Below are 23,335 nucleotides of genomic sequence, written 5' to 3'. Positions count from 1 at the left end.
GTCGAGCGGACGAGCGACACAGCAGGTAACTCTCCGGGCCGGCAAGTGCCCGACCGCGTTTATTGAACGCTTAAATAGACGAGGATGCAGTGCTGCCATCTAGTGCATGGTACTGGCGTACACTACACTCTTGACAGTGTTCTAGCTAGCTGTGGGCGGGATGCTTTACTTACTGGGGATTTCAATTCGTATCATGTTTCATGTGGCTTAAAGACAGATTCATGCGGTAACCGCTTGTGGAATTGGTCATTAGATAATAATCTTTCTTGCGTAAATTCTGGGGCAACTACATTTGTGCGTGGCCAAAATAAGTCTGCAATTGATGTCACATTCTCTAGCCGTAGTCCCTCTCTGTCTTCGTGGTCGACTGTTGATTACGCCTCCAATAGTGATTAAATTCCGCTGTTCTTTGAAATAGTCCGCTCTCTTACAACAATGGATGTACAAGCTCGAACGTTCGTAAACTACAGTAATTTTAAGCGGTCCTTGCGATCTCTAATGTCGTCTCTTTCTGAGGCGTCCAATGAAGAAAAGACGAAGGTTTTTGTTTTATTTGTTCAGCCCTCGAAAAATATAGCAAGCAGTCGTAATTTATGATTCGATCTAATAATGGTTACTCTTACAACCCTTGGTGGAATACTGACTGTTCACGCGATTATAAAACAAGGAAAGCAGCCTGGAAAAAGTTGTTATATAACCAGTGTCCAAAAAATTGGAGCGATTATAAATTCTACAGAACTATATTTAAACATACAGTTTCTAAAGCAAAATGCGACTATGATTGCAAACGTTTAGAATATCTATCTAAATCTAAAAACAAGCGAGTGTTTTTCACTTTTCTTCGTGGCAGAAAGATTCTTCCGCGTCCGAGTAACATTGACTCGATGGTTTTCGCTAGTGAAGAAATGACGCAAATGGTAGAAGAAATTGCAAAGGGTTTAGAAATCCGGTTCACATCCTTGTTATCGCCATGTTCCAAGTTACGCGAACGGTCTGATGATTTTACGAAGATCACTATGTTAGAAGTGGCCACAGCAGTGGAAAGTATGCCACATGCCGACCCTGGTGTTGACGGAGTAACCTCAAAAATGATAAACATTTTATTCAAAGAGTTCCCAGATGAGTTTTTAGACGTAGTAAATTATTCTGTTCAATTTTTGTGGATACCTTCCCGTTGGAAACTTGCTAAAATTATTCCGATTCTTAAAAATAATGGTGACGGATACACGCTTGATAATATTCGACCAATTGCTCTAACTTCCAGTTTAGTGAAATTAAGTAGAAAGAATTCTAAATTTTCGCCTTATAAAATTAGTAGAGGACAAAGACGTGCTCAGCCCTTTCCAAATTGGCTTTAGATCTGGCTGTTCCATTTGGCGCGCTCATGTGGACCTGGAAAGCCGCATAAAACTAGCACGTCGCCAGAGACAAATTGCAGCTCTAGTACCTTTAGATATATCAAAAGCTTACGATAGCGTAGAACACGAAGTTTTATTGAATCGATTAATTAACCTTGATTTCCCAAAATACATAACAAAATGGTTTAGCGAGTTTCTGACTGACCGAAAATTTTATTGTTCTTTGAAAGGATGTTCTTCAAATAAACATCGTGCAATCGCGTGGAGTTCCACAAGGAGCTGTCACGTCCCCTTTATTATTTAATATATTACTAAGCTCTATACCTTGTCATAATGACATATACACATATGTCTACGCAGATGACATTGCGTTTTTTTGCATTTGACATTGACATCCACTCTTTATATAATCGATTGCAAACATACCTGTGCGCCATAGGAAACTGGTTACTGAATATTCGCCTCTCCCCAAATGTCAGTAAATGCTCAATAATAGTTTTTCCTTTAATAGATCCAATACATATAAACCTAACCTACCACCTCCAGAACATACCTCAGGTGGGCTCGGTAAAATACCTGGGCATAATATATGATGACAGTCTAAATTGGCGCACGCACATTGAATACATAAATAAAAAGGGGGTGCGAGCAATTGGAATGCTAAGAAGGCCTTGCAACAGTCGATCAGGAATGCGGAGAGACTCTCTTGTGATCATTTATGAAATGTACATACTGGCCAATTTTGGAATTCGGATTCGTTTTACATTCAGGTGCGCCAGCATAAAAATTACATCTCCTTGTTTTTCTGGAACGGGAAACTTTACGCTTGTGCCTTGGATTGCCAAAGTTCGTTGCCAACAATGTATTATACCTCGAAACACATTTACCTTCTCTTTTGTGCAGATTTCGGTTATTAACGGTCCAAAAATTCTTAAAAATGTATGAATTCTCTATAAAATTACAAATCGTTTGCATTTCCCAGCCTGCAATATTTTTCAATCTTCCTGGCGCCGGTTCTACACTCCTCAGGTTGTTTTCGTGCAGGCACTTTTGGGTCCCTTAGATGTACGATTATGTGAGATCCCTCCAACTTGCAGTGAGAGACGGAATCTCCAAATTATTTTCGATGATATATATCCAAACAATGCAAAACTCCTTGCTTACAATATATTAAACTGGGCTATTAGAAAATAACTTATCGAAGTTAAAAATTAAAGCCTGTCATAGCGACAGATCCCTCGCAATCAGAAGAAAAATCTAGAATTGGAATTTTCTCTCCCGCTTTTGACTGGTCGTTCTCCTTAAGACTTCCAGACTAGATACCAGTATTTCTAGCTGAGTTTCTGGCGGTTACATTGGCTCTACAAAAAGTGCACTCATCAATCTCGGAAGTTGTAATAGCAACGGATTCTTTGTCATTATGTTCAGCTCTCACTGCAAATACTGGCTCACAAGTTTCGCGTACATCCCAATGTCTTATACCTTCTAACTTAAACCTAATTAGATTGGTATGGGTGCCTGGTCACAAAGGATTAGTTATCAATGAAGTAGCTGACAGCTTAGCGAGAGCTGCCTTTAGTGGTCCAATCCTTCCGATTCTTCCTGTATCAGCTTACACAACCGCGGCTGGGTTCAGGAGACGGGCAGTCATGCAAGACTCCTGGAACCTGCCATTAACAAATCTAACTGATTATCGACAACTCCTATTTCCTTGGAACAGAAAATTCTGCCATAATAGAAAACTTCAAGTCCTCTTTACCAAATTCAGATGTCGCATTCCTACATTAAACTTTTATCTCCATCGATCTGGTCTGGCGCCCTCCTCCTTGTGCTCATACTGTGGTGAAGACGAATCAATAGAACATTTCTTCCTGTCATGCCGCCGTTTTTCTTCATTAAGAAAACACGCTTTAGAAGAAAAATTTCACAGTGCTGGATTGGATATTACGATACCCAATATTCCATCTTTTGGTGCCTCTTCTCTCGGACATTGTAATAGGGATGTTGGTGCAGCTGTTGTGAGGTATATAATTGAATCAGGACGATTTCCTTGTTAAATTCTTAAATTTTATATGAATAAGTTCCTTTAGTCATTCAAAAAATTTCAAAAGTGATCCTTATTAGACTCCGATAATTGTTTTCCTTCAATCATCCGATTCTTGGCCAATTCCCCATAGGGGTACGAGCCAATCCAGAATGTAAGCAAGCAAGCGGGATGATAAAGTCATCATCATCATCAAGTTTCGGTGCTCGATAGGCTGTGCTACCTCTCGCTGCTTTATCGTTCTAGTCGCGAACGCTGACTTCCCCAAGTGCTTCGTCACATTTGTGGAAGGTGCTGGACCTGTTGCAAACCTGGATCTCCTAAGCCGGACAATCCCTGTCACATCTTCCATGCAGGAGGGGACTGGTCCTACTGATCCACCCCCGGCACCGCCTCTGGTCGTCTGTCCTGCTGCGCCACGCCAACGGGATTCTCCCATCTTCAATGACACTGACGATCATGACGTAGTGGACTGGCTGTCAATTGTACGACCGAGTGAGTACCCACAACAAATGGAATGACGCTGACAAGCTTGGTTACGTGCTCATTCTACCTTTCCGGGGTCGCCCATCTTTGGTTCCCCAACCATGAGGCTGACTTTTCTACCTGGACAGCATTCCGAACGAAACTTCAAGAAGTATTGGGTCGCCCTGCTGTGCGGAAACTTCGGGCTGAACAATAGCTTCGCTGTCGTGCCCAACAAAAGGGCGAAAACTTTACCTTCTACATTAAAGATGTAGTTGAGATTTGCCGGCGTATCAACCCAGATATGACCGAAGAGGACAAAATCGAGAACATATTGAAAGGCATAGACGATGACGCCTTCCAAATGCTCTTGGCAAAGAATCCTCAGACGGTCAACGACCTCACAACGCTTTGCCAGAGTTATGAAGAGCTACGCAAACAATTAACGGCTTTCTACGCGCCGCGCTTCCACTCCGGAGGTCGCGCTTTCAGCTCTGAGTGACGGTGTCAGTGCTACTCCTTCGAGTTCAGCACTCTTCGACCAAATCAAGCAATTTGTACGAGAAGAAGTGGCGTACGCCAACTCCCTCTTCTGCCAGCCAGTCAAGCCTCAGAGTCACCCTTGTCTCCCGATCTCCGTCAGGTGATACAAGACCAAGTCGCTAGCGCCGTACCACTTGCTCATCAACCGCCTCCTCCGCCTGTTCCACTTACGTACGCTGCCGTTGTCGCGAATCCAAGGCCTCCTTCGCAGTTATTCAATCCAGACCTACCAGCGCCTTTCCCTCACCTCCGCAAGTAGCTGCAACATATGCACCTACAAGCAGCTACTGGCCGCTACAGCAGCTCGTGCGCCCACCTCGCCAATATCTCCATCAGTCTCAGCCCGCTGTTCTCAATCTATGGCGCACCCATGACAACCGCCCTATCTGGTATTCGTGCGGCCTGCCAGGGCGTGTAGCGCGGTTTTGCCGCCGGCGCGGATGGCATCCTTCGGAATTTCCGAGGGCACCAAGCAACGGTTTCGACTCTCCGTTCCATTCCGTGCCTGCCGCTCAGCACTTCGAAGCATTAACCTCCTGCTTCCCGCACCTTCAATACCCGTCGGTCTCCGTAACCCCGTCGGCATTCTCTGTCGCCGCTTGTCCGTCGCCCTGAAGCTATCCGAGAGGAAAACTAAGGAACGCAGTTTCGGAGGCAAGAACTGCGATCTCAACGAACTCCTCAAACCCTAATTTATTTCCTGCGAACGCCCTTGAAGTTTATGCAGAAGACATTGCCGTTCATGCGCTTGTAGACACGGGAGCAGCAATATCAGTGATTTTGAGCCAGCTTCGTCTTCAACTAAGAAAAGTCGCGACGCCATATTCTGCCGTTTCATTACGCACAGCAAGCGCTGCGCCGATTGAACCCTTAGGGAAGTGTACCGTGCGTGTTGTTATAAGCGGCACTTTATACCGTGTTGACTTCGCTATACTGCCCCACTGGTCCCATGCCATGATTTTAGGATGGGACTTTCTGTCATCTGATCATGCCGTTATAGATTGTGCCCGTGCTGAACTCGCTCTGTAGCCATTCGGCACCAACGTTTTTGAAGATACTGATGACGCTGCCGGTCGTGTGTGCGTCACTGCCATCACCGAGATTCCTTCATACTCTGCAGCACTTGTACCCGTTTGCTGCGTTGGGTTTTCCGAATCCACTGTTTTTTTTTTTTTTTTGACGCCGTCTAAACTTGTTGCTAGCCGTCACCCCTTCTTGCTTCATTTTGCCCTACTTGCTGTTCGACAAGGTTCCAGCGCACTTTGTCTCGAACCTGTTTCCTTGCCCTGCTAGCCTGCTCCACGATGAGTGTCTTGGTTATGCTGATGCAATCGAGCCAAGCTTCCTATATGATGTGCCAGACGACCTGGCTTCTCCTCAGGTTAACGCTATGGTCCTTCAAGTTTCTCCTCCGACACTGCCGTGTGACCCAACATTTTCTCGATGTATTGATCCCAACCTCACTCCAAGTCAGCACGCCCAGATCGTCGATCTCCTTGACCGCTTTCGCACGTTATTCGACCTACAACCATCTCGCTTAGGCCGCACTTCCACTGTTGTTCATCACATCGAGACCGGCAACCATGCGCCTTTACGCCAGAGGCCGTGTCGTGTATCCGCCACGGAGCGTAGCGTCATCGCTGAGCACGTTGGAGACATGCTCCAACGCGGTGTCATACAACCTTTGCATGGTCCCCGGGCTTCTCCTGCAGTGCTTGTCAAAACGAAAGATGGCACAATTCACTTTTCCATGGACTACCGGCGCCTCAATAAGGTCACCAGAAAGGACGTTTATCCACTACCCCGCATTGACCACGCGCTAGACTGCCTCCAAGGCGCCGAATTCTTCTCATCTTTAGACTTACGATCCGGGTACTGGTAAGTGCCAGTGACTGAGTCAGACCGTCCAAAAACTTCCTTCATCACACCCGACGGTTTATTTGAATTCACCGTGATACCATTTGGTCTGTGTAACGCGCCTGCCACATTTGAAAGAATGATGGACAACATCTCGGGCGGCCTCAAATGGCAGATATGCCTGTGTTATCTGGACGACATCGTTATCTTTTTACCGGACTTTCCTTCGCACTTCGACTTGAACACGTCCTCAAATGCGTCTATATATATATATATATATATAGTAAACAGAAATTCTTCAGGCTATCTTTTAAACGTGAAGAATTTAAGCGATGCTAGAAGGTAAACAGAACAAGTGTTTCATTTCGACAGTTCCGACCGGTGGACCGGTCTTCATATCAGGGTTTACAAAAAAATGTCACTTCGCCACTGATAGTGAAGACTGCAGACAGCCTTGCCTGCTCGTTCTGAGCTACATCAAACTGAAAGGGACAGTGGTGGAGTGATAGACTCTTTCTATGCGCTTTGACAGATGTACAGCAGCCTTATTGGCAACGACGGAAGGCAAGAGGAGGGCGGAGTCCCATATATGTAGGGCAAGGAGGCCAGTGAAAAAAAGGGGAAGAACAAGAAGGGGAAAAAAAAACGCGCGTTTACGCAGTTTCGCCCTAAGGGCGAAGCAATGAATGCGACAGCAACACAGCAATGTCATACGAAGTAAGGTGAGCGGCTTTGGTAGCAATATGAATTGTAGTAAACATGAGCTGATTAAGTAAGCAGGTGTGCTGCGGCGTAAGTAGACCGACATGAAGAGAGACTCGATGACCACGAGAAGGCGCGTGTGAAACGGTGGTGTTGATGAGAAGCGCTTCCCGTGGGCAGCATGTGCGAAGGGACACACCTGTAGTGCTGCACTGCCGATCTGGGCAGCATTGCATGTGTAGCGTGCGTTGGAAAATGTGGCCCGACTATTACTAACTGAATGAACAAGCGTGGTGTGAGCGCGCACAAACAAACATGAATAGATCACACTGAATGACTGCAGACAACGACTGTAAAAACGCTGGCAGCAAGCGCAAACGCCGCAGCGGCGAAGGTACGTGCGGTCTATCGCTTCAACGGAAACTGAGCGGCGAATGCACAGCGCATAAAGGTCAGAGCCGTGTGGAGATAAGAGACGGTGCGGACGAGCGACGAGCGCGGTTGTTGGCAGAGTAGAAGTGCGCCCCCCCCCCCCCCCCCCCGCTCTTTCCGGCGCTGGCTTCCTGCTTCCTTGCTTGCGCGTGGGAGATGAGTGCGTTCGCTCTCCGTGATAGAGCGCGTCCCCGCACGCTTCCGCTCGGGCATACGGCGCGCGGCGACGATTTTATCTATAGGGAACCTCACGGCGACGACGACGGCGACGGCGACGCCGACGGCAGAATTCCGGTTGAAGTGTCCATATAATTGCTATTGCAATAAAAAGTCATAAAGCGGAGAAGAGCAGAGGGGCTGAGAGTAGCGGTATCTAGGTTCATCTTTACTCCGTATCAGGGGGGGGGGGGGGGGAGAGAAAACGGTCGCTGCGCACTACCAGAGCGCGTGCGCCGCTGTAGCAGGAGAAAGGGTGTGGTGAAACGACGACGACATTGACTACACGTGCGGCGCGTCGCGGAAAGAAGAGAGGGAGCACGAGGTGGCGCGGCAGAGAAAAAAAAAAAGAAAAAAAGAAGAGGTAGAAGGGCACGAGCGCAGCAGAAGCGGGTTGGAGACGGCGTTCGAAGAGCCAGGGTTCGAGAGGGTTGCTCGGGTGAACCGCTGGGCAAACTCCTCACCAGTTGTGCTCCTGCGGACGTCGGGGACCTGTGCGGCGACTACCTGCCCGCGACACTGTTCCCGGCTAGTACTGTTCCTGGTCGTCTGATCTCATGCCGTTCCTCAACGTTCGAGCCGCCGCCACCTCTAACCCAGCATCGCGGCAAGTCTACCCACTACGTCTTGCTCAGCGACCAAGTCGTCCCACCACGGTCTCCTTCTACTGAAGACGACGAGGACGTGAGCAAGAACCTTGTAGCGTAGGGACGTAGCATGCATGTGTTACATGTACTTTAGTCACTGTTTGATGTGTGTGTCGTTCTGTTTGAATAGTATTTTACAGAGTGCTTAGTTCTAATATATGACATCTTCAAACCTAAACGTCTACGGCTCCATCCTTCACCGCACCGCACGTCAACAAACGTGACGGTCCGCAATCATCTCACTACAGAGGGCAACTTGAATTGGGAGCTGGGGGCATAATAGGGAAGGAGCCCGGAAGGGAGACAAAAAGGCGGCAACTTGCGGAAAGTAGCACAGTATCACAATACATATATATAATGCACGGCTCGTTCCGGCGACCGCTGTGGTCCAGCTTAGACGCGAAAAAAAAACGAGGTGTTGCAATGCGAGTGCGTCCTTGGGCTCACAGTTTTAGGGGGCTTCCATGTGTGTGCAGTTTTCGAACGCTTACCGGATAACCGACACCACGTCAGCTCGTGCGGATTCCTAGAAGGGACAATAGGTCACTGAGAATGCTCGAGTGGCAGAGGAAACTGGATTTATTAGTTTTCCGCTCGCCCCCTGAGGCACACGCGGCGGAAGCAGCAAGCGGCTGGAAGCGTCTCAATTTTCGAATAGAGAGCATGTATTCGTGTACCCTCTCTCACTGCATATTCTGGAGGCACGTCAGTCACCCCGGACTCTCGTTAATTCCTTTAGCGTATGTTCCAAATTTATGAATGAAAAAAGATTCCCTCTACTGACGTGCACGGGTGTGTTGGAAACCTGACTGCAGTAGCACGACGCTCACTCGTTCAAAGGAGTGGTCTGGCAGTCGAACGTGCCTGGAGAAGGGTAGATCGGGCAGACTTTTCACATGCGCGCGGTGATTGTTGAACCGCAGGCGAAAAGGGGTCTCTGTTTGTCCTACATACGCCTGCTTATACACCTCGCATCTAATTTTGTACACGACATTACTGAAATCACAGTCGAGATGTTCGTTAATTTTATATACAAAAACCGAGTTCGATGCCTCAGGTGTATCTGTTGTCATGTGACGACAAACCTTGCAGAGAGATTTTCCACATGGTCGACAACCCTTGGGCGCGATGGGCTTCTGTGTCCTCACTCTTTCCAACATATCCCTTAAATTTCTGTTTCTTCTATACACGAACTTCACGTCGCTTCACGCCGCTTCACGCCGCTTCACGCCGCTCTTGAACTTCTGAACTTCACGCCGCTCTTGCGAAATTGACCCGTAACACGTCGCCAGGAAATGACAAGGTGACCAACAGGATCCTACGAAACCTCTCGGACAAGGCCCTAAATGGGCTCCTCGACTACATGAATAACTGCTGGGAAGAAGGTAAGCTCCCGGCAGAATGGAAGCACGCAGAAGTCATTATGATTCCAAAACCCAACAAGCCACTACAAATCAGCAACCTACGGCCCATCTCCCTGACTTCCTGCGCTGGAAAGCTTCTCGAACACATGGTTCACGATCGCCTCACCACATACCTCGAAGACTCAGGACTCATGCCTGACACAATGTTTGGCTTCCGACAGCTCCTCTCAGCCCAAGATATACTTTTACAGCTCAAGGAAGACCTCTTGGACTACCTAGAACGCCACAAAAAGTTCTCTATTTTAGCAATAGATGTAAAAGGAGCCTTCGATAATGTGAAGCATGATGCAATCCTCCAGAATCTCCAAGACACAAACTGCGGAATCCGGACCTACCAATACGTACAGGACTTTCTCAAGGATCGCACGGCTACGGTGGGCATCGGCAACATCCGAAGTGACAAATTCGAAATGCCCAACAAAGGCACTCCACAAGGGTCAGTCATTTCACCTTTGCTGTTCAACCTCGCTATGATTAAGCTCCCGCAACAACTCGATGGCATCGAAGATTTAAGCCATGCAATATACGCCGACGATATAACGTTATGGACAAAAGCGTCGACAACCGGCCGACAGCAAACTACCCTCCAAGAGGCAATCGATCTGATAGAACAGTACCTATCAAGATGCGGTCTCCAGTGCGCCCCCGAAAAATCAGAGCTACTTATACTCAAGGCAAGGACCCGGGGAAGACCACCAGCCTACGTCGACCCAGATCCCAACGTCACACTCAATGGAATCGATATACCTCAAGTTGACTCCCTCAGCGTCCTTGGCCTCACCCTACATAAAGATGGTTCTGGCGCAGCTACACTTCCGAAGCTTCAGAAGACACTAACACAAGTAACTCATCTCATTAGGCGTATAACCACTCAAAGAAGAGGACTTAAAGAGCAAGAAACCGTCCAAATTATCCAAGCACTCCTTATAAGCCAGATAACATATGGCACCCCGTATCTACTCCTCAAGAAAGCTTAAATTGAAAAACTCAACATCGTCATCAGAAAGGCAATCAAGAGCGCACTAGGACTTCCCAGTACGACCTCAACCACGACACTACTCAAACTTGGCCTCCATAACACCTGGGAAGAAATGAGTGAAGCGCACAGGGCCAGCCAGCTGGAACGCCTTAAGCTGACTCAAACAGGAAGAGCAGTACTTCGCAAACTCGCATACAGCGAAAACTTTATAGCAGACTCAGACGTGAAAGCCCGATTGCCGCCACTTCTCCGTGACTCTATTTCAGTCGCTCCAATACCTCGAAACATGCATGCAACACACCACAAAGACAGAAGACAAGCAAGAGTTCGAGCGCTAAGCAAGAAATACTCAAGGAACCCCAACACGAGATATACAGATGCGGCAAAATACCCAGGTAGAAGAGCCTACGCAATTACCGTGACCAACAACAAAGGGAATGAGCTAGTCGCTGCCACCATACCGGCCAGAAATTCAGAAACGGCGGAGGAAGTGGCCATCATCCTCGGCATCGCCACATGCAAGGACACCGCAATCATCTTGAGCGACTCGCAAACGGCATGTAGAAACTTACAAAAACGCCGAATCTCTGCCGCAGCCGTGAAAATTCTAAAACAGCCATCAAGACGCCAAGAACTACCCGAAACCTACGTCGTATGGACCCCAGGCCACGAACACCTGGCAGGAAACGAAGCAGCACATGCTGTCTCCTGAGAACATACCAGCCGGGATTTCCAGCCGCACGGGATCCAGAAATTGACGAGGGTGGAGGACATTCCCATCAACTACGCCGTAATACTGCAACATTACTGACTCGAAAGAAGAGAATAGCCTTTACCACATCCAAAATTAAGCAAGGAAGAAGCCACCGCCCTCCGCAGACTACAAACAAATACATATGTCCATGGAATTATCATGCACCGGATGCATCCCACTAAATTCTCATACCTATGCCGATATTGTGATGTACCAGACACCCTACAACACAATGCGTTGGTGTGCTCACACCGCGAGAAAAAGTCAAGACGATGCCTCAGAAACGATACAAGCCACCGAAGAAACGTGGGAGGCAATGTTAACGGCACAGAGCCTGGAGGATCAGCGAAGTCTGGTGGAACGGGCCCGGGCTGCGGCATTAGCCAACGGCTTTCTGGACTGAGAGAGCCGCCCACCTAGGGCGAAGAAAGAACACTTTCTCGCTGTTTCTAGCAATAAACGTTCATTCCTCCTCCTCTATACACGACATGAGGTGACCGCTGAAAAATACTAGCGAGTTGGCTGCTCGGTTTCATGATGTTGAATTGCGGTCGAGAATGGCATTGACCCGTGGGACACCGGTGGTGTAAGTGAGGAGCAAGATCGGATCTGATTGTGTATTGGTCCTGTTCATCATTTCTCCCATTAGGTGTCCTCGGTCTAAGCTGCGGGTGCGCGTTCAATTGCATTGTCTACAACTTGTGGAGGATATTTTTGGTGTACAAGAACAGATTTCAGTTCCTCCCCGTGTCTCTCAATTGTGTGGATTCGCAACAGATTCTTCTGTATCTGTGAGCCTGGGAGTAGGGAATGTTCGTTTTGCATTGATGGGGGTGGCTATTATAGAAATGCAGATATTGCTGCCGATCTGTCGGCTTTTTGTACAGGGACGTGGAAACGCGGCTGCCACTCAGTGACAAAGCGATGTCGAGGAAGTGAGTACTATCCTTGGAGAAGTTAGGCTTGAAGCTAATTGATGGGTGAAAAGGATTGAAATTGGAAATAAAGTGCAAGAGATTTTGTTCACTGTCGGCCCACACTAACAAAATATCATCCAGGAATCGTTTGTGAAATATTGGTTTTATGGCTGAATTTCCAAGAAAGTGGATTTCTAACAATGCCAAAAGGTATTAGCATAATTTGGCCCCATCTTCGTTCCCATGGTGTTTCCGTTGATTTGCAGATAATGCTTGTTGTCGACCTCAAAGTGATTATAAGTAATAGTAAATACAGAAGTGTCTGAATTGTATATTTCTCTAAATGGCTAGGTTGGCTGGAGTCAGCGTAGGCGGAAACTGTAGAAGTTATGCCCTCGGCGTGGGGTATCATCATCATCATCATCATCAGCCTATATTTATGTCCACTACAGGACGAAGGCCTCTCCCTGCGATCTCCAATTACCCCTGTCTTGTGATAGCTGATTCCAGCTTGCGCCTGTGAATTTCCTAACTTCATCAATCCACCTAGTTTTGTGCCGTCCTCGACTGCGCTTCTCTTCTCTTGGTACCCATTCTGTAACTCTAATGCTCCACCGATTATTCATTTTACGCATTACATGGCCTGCCCAGCTCCATTTTTCCCTCTTAATGTCAACTAGAATATCGGTTATCCGCGTTTGCTCTCTGATCCACACCGGTCACATCCTGTCTCTTAACGTTCGGCCTAACATTTTTCGTTCCATCGCTCTTTGTGCGCTCCTTAACTTGTTCTCGAGTTTTTTTGTTAACCTCCAAATCTCTGCCCCATATGTTAGCACCGGTAGAATGCAATGATTATATACTTTTCTTTTTAACGACCGTGGTAATCTCCCAGTAAGGATTTGGTAATGCCTGCCATATGCACTCCAGCCCAATTTTATTCTTCTATAAATTTTTTTCGTGTGATCAGGGTCCACTGTGAGTAATTGACCTAGATAAACGTACTCCTTTACAGACTCTAGAGGCTGACTGGTGATCCTGCATTCTTCTTTCCTTGCCAGGCTATTGAACATATTATCTTTGTCTGCTGCATAATAATCCTCAACCGCACTCTTACACTTTCTCGGTTAAGGTCCTCAATCATTTGCGGTAATTCGTTCCCATTACAACAAATGATTGAGGACCTTAACCGAGAAAGTGTAAGAGTGGGGTTGAGGAGCGTGGGGTATGTGGGTGTACAAAGATGCGACATCCATAGTAACCAACTAACTCCCCGCCGGTACCATCAGGTTTGATACCTCCCGAAGGAAGCGATTTTTATCTTTAATGTATGAAGGGAATGAAGATGGGATCTCCTTAATGAGAATGTCAATGAAGCTGGATATTTCCTCAGTGACTGTTCCATTGCTAGAAACGATAGACCGGCGGGGATTGTTTACTTTGTGAATTTTCGGTAGTACGTTCGACTGCCAGATCACTCCTTTGAAGGGGTGAGCGTCGTGCTACTGCCGTCTGGTTTCCAGCATACCGTGCACGTGAGCAGAGATAATCTTTTTTCATTCATAAATTTGGAACATACAATAAAGGAATTCCGGGGTGACTGACGTGTCCCCGGAATATGCAGTGTGAGAGGGTACGCGCATACATGATCTCTATTCGAAAATTGAGATGCTGCCCACCGCTTGCTGTTTCATCCGCGTGCGCCGCAGGGGCGAGCGGAATGCTAATAAATCCAGTTTCCTCTGCCACTCGAGCATTCTCAGTGACCTATTGCCCCTTCTAGGAATCCGCACGAGCTGACGTGGTGTCAGTTATCCGGTAAGCGTTCCAAAACTGCACACACCTGGAAGCCCCCTAAAACTGTGAGCCCAAGGACGCACTCGCATTGCAACCCGTCGTTTTTAAAGACGATAGTCTTTCTTGGGGAACTTAAACACTGAAAATTTGGTCTGTCTGTCTGTCTGTCTGTCTGTCTGTCTTCTGTTTGTCTGTCTGTCAACCGATTCAGCCACCCGGCCAAAGTTGGACCACTTGCTTACCGCCCACACTACTTAAACTGGTACGGCTGTTCATACTTGTGAACGTTATCGATCAAAAAGTAAATGTTACTCATATCTGAGGCGCAACATCACTAGGTAAGTATTAGGAGGTGTGTTCCTTTAATAGAAAATACATAGATACGTAACTCTAAAGACCGTAGTTTCTTAAGCTGCGCTGAAAATGCCATGCTATGCGCGCCGACGAACGACGTCTGCCACGAAGGGAGGGAACCCTCTGCACAAGCTCGTGTTTCCCCGACTGCGCGCCGACGAGCGCCCTCTGCCATGGAGGAAGGAAACCCTCTGCACAAGCTCATGTTTCCCGACGTATTGCCAGATGGCGTCCATGTCTCACGCAGCGCCTCCTCAATTTTATCAATGCCAGCCAGATGCGGCCGATTCAACATAAAGGAAGCGCGGTCTGGGGCAGGGCAAAACATAAATGGCCGCTTGATGAAATACAACCCACTCTACAAGACATGCCCAGACAACGCAGGGAAAAGACCGACGACCAAATTGCAGCGGAGAAGCGCCGGCGTGCCGACGCTCGTCGTCTCAAGCGTGCCCAGGAAACGTCCGAGCAACGAGCCGAGCGGCTAGCGCAAGATCGTGAGTCGAGGCGCACCCGGAGGCAACAGGCCAGACCAGGATCAGACCAGCACTCATGTAGTACGGCCGGCAGAAGACTATCGTCTTTCGACGACATTTGCAGCGAAGCACGCAGATACGCGGCCATTTTTTTTGTTTTTTTTTTCCCCGCGGCTAAGCTGGACCACAGCGGTCGCCGGAACGAACCGTGCATTATATATGTGTATTGTGACACTGTGCTACTTTCCGCAAGTTGGGGGGACGCTGTGAGCGTCGAAGTGAGCGGACGCACTCACATCGGCTCCTTCATCGAATGACCACCACAGCGGCCAAAATCATCGGAACACCACGGAATTTGACGCAGAGGCATCGGAAGACGCCAGGAACTCGCTGATACCAAGATTTTGGCAAGGCAAGTTCTGGTTAGAGGATGGCAAGTTCTCTATGGAGGATGGCTCGGGCGTCGAAGAGGATTTCCTATTGCCTGACGGGGCGATCAGCGGGGGATCCGCCACCTACGCCGGGAACAGCGCGAAAGAAGGTCAGTGGAACATCGCTCTATCGTTACGAACGCGAAAGCAGCTCAAACGGCAGACGCGAGACGCCCAAATCGCCGACGAGGAGAAATAAAAATCACAGCATATTCACGAAGTGAATGATGATGAGTGGGCCAAGCACCGGGGGATCATTCGGGTAAACCACAGCTACGGACGAGAGATAGAGAGCGCGCGTCGGGAACGAGAGAGAAAGAGAGCGCGCGTCGGCAACTAGAGTGTACTAGACAATGGTCGAGTGGGCCGAACGGCGCTCTGCCGCTGAGGCGCCGCGTGTGGAAACATAGTGCGAGGGCGCTGCGAGCGAACTGGATTGGGGCGGAGACGGGCTCCGCGGCATATTCAACGTACTTTCGCGGCGGGCGCCGAGGCCGATTGCACATAGTACGCTCTTAAAATAGCGCTTTATTTCAACTGCAAGTTTATGTTTACACCATTTTGCCAAACATATCTATTTGAGTCATGGATTATACAACGCGACGTATTCAATTTTGCTGTCGTTGTCAAGCTCGTCGTCTGCTAGCGCGCGCGCGTTCGCTACGCGGACGCTGGCGGACGCCCAGTTTTTCTCGCAGAACCTCAGTGCAGTACATTTTTTTAATGTTTTAGTTGCTTCGGTGCGCCCATGACTCTTGAAGGCCGGTGCAAAATGTAGTTTTAGCCAGGTGAACTGTTGTTTTCACCACTGTCCTCTAAAAGTAACTGGTATATCCGCACCATGAAGGCTACGTAAGAAAATTTTATTATTGATATCGTGTCACTTTACACGCACTTCTTGTTGGTGGTTATTGATCAGGGACAATGATCGAAGAAAACAATATTAGAATGAAATAAACCAGGTTTATTAACTGTGTGGCGCGAAGAATGACTCAGAAGGGTTTGGGACAAGAGAGAACACAGGACGAGCGCTGACTGCCAACAACACCTTTATTGAAGCCTGCTCAAATTTATACAATTCGCAACGGGCAGAAAGAGAAAAAAGGGGGAAAGGGAAGGCGAGTCATGGTCAGTCAACTCCTGCTGCGCATGCGTCAATAACACTAAAAAAATACAAAATTTAACAATACACATGGTGGACACAGGCCAAACTGAATTAACTCCTGAGAAACTTAAGTTCCTTATCGCAAAGAGCTTACACAGGTGCTTCCTAACTGACACATTGAAAAGGCCTCAAAAATTTCCCTGGCCATCTGATTGCCAATGACCAATGTATTTCTAGGTAATTATAAATCAAAGGGTACATAGACATATATATTTACGATATATATATATATATATATATATATATATATATATATATATGTAATGGAAAAAATAACAAATATTCTAAATGCAATAATTGAAAAAGTGAGAACTCCCGACTGGAATAAGCGCACGTGTTTGCAGTAACAAACACACTTATTAGTGAATACTGGAAATAAAACTCTCATTCGCAGAAATAATATTCCTAACAGGCAAAACCACCTTATATATGTGCGCGCGCGCACGTGTGTGTGTGTGTGTGTGTTGTGTGCGTGTGTGTGTTATTGATATACTGTACGACGCCGAATAGTCGTTCCCGTTCGAATTTAACGCATAACAGCACTATTGAAGTGTCAAAGGTGAGTGACTGCATGCAAGTGAGGACTGTTATTCCGCATGATTGTGCTGCCGGAGAGTCGTGGCTGTTGCGCAGAGGCGCAGTTCCTGAGAGAATTAACGGAGGGGTGTTAATAAGTTCTGCTTAGCAAGTTCCTAGCTCTCATGCAATATAAACGCCCTGTTTTGGGGCAGCCTGTAAATCTGCTAACTTGATTCAGACAAGAATTTTTGACAGTCTCACCATGTCTGCAACCCATTAAAACTGAGTGCCCCATGTGGTACCACACTTTTCTTCAACGAACGCAACAGATCTGCACATATCTCTACGTGCATGTGAGACATGCCGTTCTTTTAATTGTTTCATTATGGTCGTTATGATAATTCACCGGATAACTGAACGCAGCCGTTTATAATATACAATTAAGCTGCTGAGTTGAGCGGTCATACATTTGGGAATGACATTACATTTATGCATGAAATATAGGATAAGCCTAACATTTTTTTTTCTCGGAAATCAGACTCGGGAATAATTTATGTTGTTTACACCCCCAGGAATAAGCCGAAGAACGCAGCCACCTGCTTTTTTTCTTTTTCTTTTTTTAATATAAGCAAATTCTTCGGTTTCACGTGGCAAAACCACGTTATGATTATGAGGCACCCGGTTTAGTTTTTGCCACCTGGGGTTCTTTAACGCGCACCTAAATAGAAGTACACGAGTCTTTTTCCATTTCGTTCCCATCGAATTCCACGACCTGGATTGAACCCGCGAGCTCCAGTTTAGCAGCGCAACGCCGTATCCACGATATAGGCACTAATTAGGCTACCGCGCAGGCTTTCTTTCTTTTTTGAAGTATCGACTGGAAAAAATAATCCCCACGTACTGCTTACGGCCAAAGATTAGCATATATAGAATGGCTAACTAAAACCGTTTTCGGCGCTCGAGGTCCGACTACAATAAATGACCCCGTACCAATTACTGCGCATTCTGTTACGCGAGAAAGGCAGAAACTTGAATGGAATGTTGCACTGCTAGTTTACTCTTTTTTTTTAAATATATACCAGTGCTTCCCGTAAATCTAAGTACAAGGCGCCGGATGGGGCAGATATGCTTTACTTGTTTGAAGGGGCAAGCAGGAAGGTTACATATGCTGCTTCGTCTGCGTTTCGCAATACCTACTGATAGAAAACTATATGCGCAACAATACACACGAGAGATAGATGCTTCTTGAAGAACGAGAAAAGTATTTTTTTCTCCAAAGGGAACCGTACAGTAACATAGTATAGAATGATAGCCGACACTGCGGCCGCAATGCACGCGCAATCACCGAGCGGCATTAGAAAATAATAAAAAATAAATAAAGGAGAAAAGGGAAAGGAATTTATTCTTAAGGCATAAATACATGTCATATGCAATTATGAAGCCCATTTGATCGGTCTGAACGCAAATACCAGCGCGCGAAGTAGTACGAATGACCCTGCCGGGCAGTATCGCCAGCAGTTTCCAACGGCGCGACCTTAATGCGGCCCAATCCACTTCGACCGCAGCGCCGCCCCAGTATTTTTCCACGTCGGGCGCCTCACTGCAAAGCATGCGCCGCCCCTGCCGCTCGTCCCACTCGACCATATTCTAGTACACTCTATCGGGAACGAACGCCCTTGTAGGGAGCCTACATACAACGCAGTTTTAGGAAGGTGACAGCCTTTGTAAGGGCACTTGCCGCCGCCAGCTAAATTGGCGGGTTAATTGTGGGGACCAAAATGGCGAAAGACCAGCCGAGAGACCACACTTCCCGCAACCCTTGGTGACGTCAAATTAATTAACTTCTTTTAATAAACTTTGGCCTCAGCAGCCAGAAACAAATGGTGCGTCTGAGCGCCGTACATGGCACGTCTACGTTTTAGTTAAACATACTAGTAAGGACAGTCTTTATTACAGCACACTTCGAAAAGCACCCTTTTTATATTATGTACAACTGGAAGGCAATGACAATGTTTAATGCAGTTTACATTCTTGGCATGAGATAATCCTACCACGAGCACGCCATCATGCCTTATAACTTGTTGCTTTATATGTGTCGCACGACGTGCAATAGAAAAGTAAGTTTGATGTGTTATAGTAAACGGTAAAGGCAAATAGTATATTAAAGATGTGTGCAGGTTTCTCGTGCGCGTTGGCGCAAAACTAAATTAAAGAAATTTAGTAGATCGCGTGCCAACATGAGTACATCAGAGCGTGACAAAAAAAGGCAGAAAGACTGGGTGCCAAAATGGCTACCCACCAAATTTGGCGGTAAATAGCGGTCAAAATGTTCTTGTTGTCACCACCCTAAAACGGCGTTGCATGTAGGCTGCCTAGATTTCGGAGAACCACCTGAGAATGGCCGATTTGTGAACAGCTGTGACACTGGACATTCTTATACCAACAAACACTAGCGGCATGCGCCTTGCCACATCTTTCGCAGACTCGCTTGACGTCCTTGAATTTTCGAAGCTTCAATTTCTTTTCAGTTCCCTGAACCCTTATCGCCATGGATATCTTATCGCCAGTGCGCGCATTCCTTTTGTTACGGATCATGTGATCCCTGTCTATATAAGTGCACTGTGAAATAAACGGTCATCCTTTTGCTTGTTGGAATGCTGCCTGTTCGCTCTATCGCACTGGCGACGAGGATGGGATGTGCCCGCTTCCACTAGCTCAGTACGGAAGCAGTATCATAGATAGTCGGCGGTCGACAGCCACGGAAAGGAAGGCGGCGGCAGCCCTGGCCCGGAACGGTTGAAATCGTCGGTACCACAGCAACGAGTCAACGCAGTCATCGGGAGAGCGAACCGATAAGTATACAGTCACTTCATTGGAAATGGCGCGATGGGGAAGCTAGACGAGTACGACGAGAAGGAGCAGAATTTTGAATCCTATTTAGAACGCTTTGAGCATTTCGTCACTGCAAACGATATCAAAGAGGAAAAGAAGCTGGCCGTATTTCTGAGCGTGATAGGACCACCAACGTACGAGGTGCTCAAAAGTTTGGTAGTACCCGCCGTTCCTGGGGACAAATCCTTTGAAGAGGTGACAGTGCCGTTGACGAAGCACTATAGCTCAAGCTGTTCAGTCATCGCCGAACGTTTCAAATTTAACAAGCGAGCACAAGAGGAACAAGAAAGCGTCGAGGATTTCATAGTGGCCTTAAAGCATTTAACAAGGAAGTGTGATTTCGGTCTGTTCCTGCAAGACTCACTGCGAGACGGATTAGTGGCAGGCATAAGACGCGAAGAAACGCAACTCGCCTTGTTTGCTGAAGACAGTTTAACCTTTGAAAAGGCGTGCAAGATAGCCTTGGAGCAGGCTGCGCGACAAACAGCGTTACTGCTTGCAGAAGGCAAGGAAGCGACGCTGCATGCCATGGCGATAAGAGTTCAGGGAACTGAAAAGAAATTGAAGCTTCGAAAATTCAAGGACGTCAAGCGAGTCTGCGAAAGATGTGGCAAGGCGCATGCCGCTAGTGTTTGTTGTGTCACAGCTGTTCACAGCTGTTGTTGTGTCACAGTGTCACAGCTGTTCACAAATCGGCCATTTACAGAAGATGTGTCCCAACAAGTGCAGATAACTAAAGACTGCGAACGTGGTGGACTGCTCTGATAGTGACTCTGAATTAGATGTGTACCATGTTATTAACACAGTTCGTTCTGGATACGAAGTGCAAGTAAACGTGGAAGGGAAAGACATCTGCATGCATATTGACACGGGAGCTGCTGTAACCCTAATTCCTGAGAGTGTTAGGCTGAACGCATTTCCTCATGTCAAGTGCGAGCCATCGCGAGTCACCCTAAGAACATACACTGGGGAACCCGTTCCAGTGAAGGGGCAATGCAACGTTATCGTTACGACCGGAAACCAGTCTTTACTAAAATCCCTATATAAGAAAAGTACCGCCATCTACTGTTTCCTCCGCCGCCTCCTCTCCTAAAGCGCTTGCTTTTTTCTTTACTTTTTGCTTGCGAAAGCCAAGTCGACGGTGGCGCACCTAGAAAGTCCACGTTGAAGCTTTCAGGCCGGGCGCGCGCCGCCGCCGGCGACTGCGGCTGCGCAGAGGACTTTCAACATGGCTCTGAGGCGGAAAAAAGTAAAATATAAAGAAGTGAAAAGCGCGCGCTATCATCGTCCAATCGGAGATACAGGAGAGAGAGAAGCGGCGTTTATCAAAGGATGGCGGTACTTTTCTTATATAGGCACTTTAGTCTTTACGACTGCCAGTTATCATTGTCAAAGATCACGGCAAACAGCTTCCACTGCTGATGGGGCGAAATTGGCTCGAGAGGCTAGGGCTTGACTGGAAAAGTGTGTTGTCCGTAAATGTAAGCGACGCTAGCAAGGTGGAAGCAGTGAAACAAAAGTTCCCAGGGGTGTTTTCTAAGCAACCCGTAGTAGTAAAGAACTACCAAGCAAGGATAGTTCTTAAACAGAACTGTACGCCAGTCTTTGGCAAGGCCAGAAACGTTCCATATGCGCTACGAGATAACGTAGAAAAGGAGCTGGAAAAGCTGCAAAAAAAAAAAAAAAAAAAGCGGAGTTATACGCCGCGTGATGCAAAGCGATTGGGCAACGCCAGTGGTTGTGATTCAGAAAAAAGATGGCTCGCTGAGATTGTGCGGGGACTACAAAGTAACAATAAATCCCGTGCTAAAGACCGACCACTACCCATTGCCTCGTCCGGAAGACTTGTACTCTGCAATAGCGGGTGGCAAGGTGTTTTGTGTGCTGGATCTTTCAGCCGCGTATCAGCAGATTCCGCTCGCTACCGAGTCCCGACCACTGCTAACCATTAACACGCACATGGGACTTTTCGAGTTCCAGCGGTTACCGTTTGGTGTAGCCAGCGCGCCAGCCATTTTTCAGTCATTCATGGATGAGGTGCTCAAGGGCATACCGCACGTAGGTTGCTAAATAGATGACGTCATTGTGTCCGGAAAAAACTTCACCGACTGCCAAAAGACGTTGGAACTAGTCCTTCGGCGGCTTAATGATTACAACGTGACTCTGAAAGAAGAAAAGTGTCGTTTTTTTTTTTTTTTTTCAGGACACCGTGACTTATCTAGGTCACACTAGGTCACACGGAAGAAAAGATAAAAGCGGTCACGGAAGCGCCAGAGCCCACTTGTCAAACAGAGCGAAAGGCTTGTCTAGGCATGTTAAACTTTTACGCAAAGTTTTTAAGCAACATTGCCTGCGTGGCAGAACCATTGTATCGTCTGTTGCGCAAGCGCGAAAAGTGCTCGTGGACACGGGAGTGTAGCGAAGCTTTCGCTGCTACGAAGCAGTTGCTTGTGAAGAGTACTGTGCTCACCTTTTACGACGTAGCGAAACCAATTGCTCTGTCATGTGATGCTTCGTCCTATGGTTTGGGTGCTGTTCTTTTTCATGAGACTGCAGAGGGACAAGAGAGGCCAGTGGCGTTTGCGTCTAGAACACTTACATCAGCTGAGAACTATGCTCAGGGTGAGCGGGAAGCATTAGCACTGATGTTTGGGCTAAAAAAATTTCACTGCTACTTGTATGGAAGAGAGTTCACTCTTTACACAGACCATCAGCCACTGCTCGGAATATTAGGCCAAGACAAATCTGCCTACACTTGCGGCAGCTCGAATGCAAAGATGGGCAATGACGTTGGCAGCATATAGGTATAAACTAAAATATCGAAAAGGAAGAAACGTTGAAGTGGCTGATGCTCTGTCCAGGCTACCACGGCCTGTTGTAGCGGCCGACGAGCCTCCCGAGTGTCTCTTGCTTTTTGACAGCATGCCACTAAAATCTGATGACGTGGCTAAAGCTACCAGACGTGATCCCACCTTATCTCGCGTGACACACTTCATTCTAAATGGCTGGCCTTCGCAGTGCTCCGAAGAGTTGAGACCATTTTATTCACGTCGCGATGAGCTATCAGTAGAGCAAGAATGCATAACATGGGGATCACGGGTGATCATACCTGATAAGCTTCGGCTAATGGTATTGCATCAATTGCATGAAGACCACCCGGGAGCTAGCCGCATGAAAGCGCTCGCAAGAAGCTTTGTGTGGTGGCCGGGTCTCGACCTTTCGATTGAGAGCTACGTTCGACAGTGTCGGGTGTGTCAGGCCGTTCAGAACGCGGCTTTGCCTGTTCCCTTGCAGCCATGGAATTATCCCACAAAACCCTGGCAACGCGTGCACGTCGACTGTGCTGTAAAGGGCTCCCAGGCG

General features: G+C 47.4%; 1 protein-coding gene across 1 annotated transcript; it reads left to right on the top strand.

Annotated features, from left to right (window-relative positions):
- Positions 1–19,966: 19,966 nt before the first annotated feature.
- Positions 19,967–20,737, top strand: LOC119462183 (uncharacterized). The gene has a single exon (XM_049672865.1). It carries the CDS (start codon positions 19,967–19,969, stop codon positions 20,735–20,737), a length of 771 nt encoding a protein of 256 aa, XP_049528822.1.
- Positions 20,738–23,335: the final 2,598 nt, after the last annotated feature.

Source organism: Dermacentor silvarum, chromosome 8, assembly GCF_013339745.2.
Source record: "Dermacentor silvarum isolate Dsil-2018 chromosome 8, BIME_Dsil_1.4, whole genome shotgun sequence".
Classification (NCBI taxonomy): Eukaryota; Metazoa; Arthropoda; class Arachnida; order Ixodida; family Ixodidae; genus Dermacentor; species Dermacentor silvarum.
The sequence above is the reverse complement of the archived record's forward strand: the minus strand, read 5'-3'. Positions and strand labels throughout refer to the sequence as shown.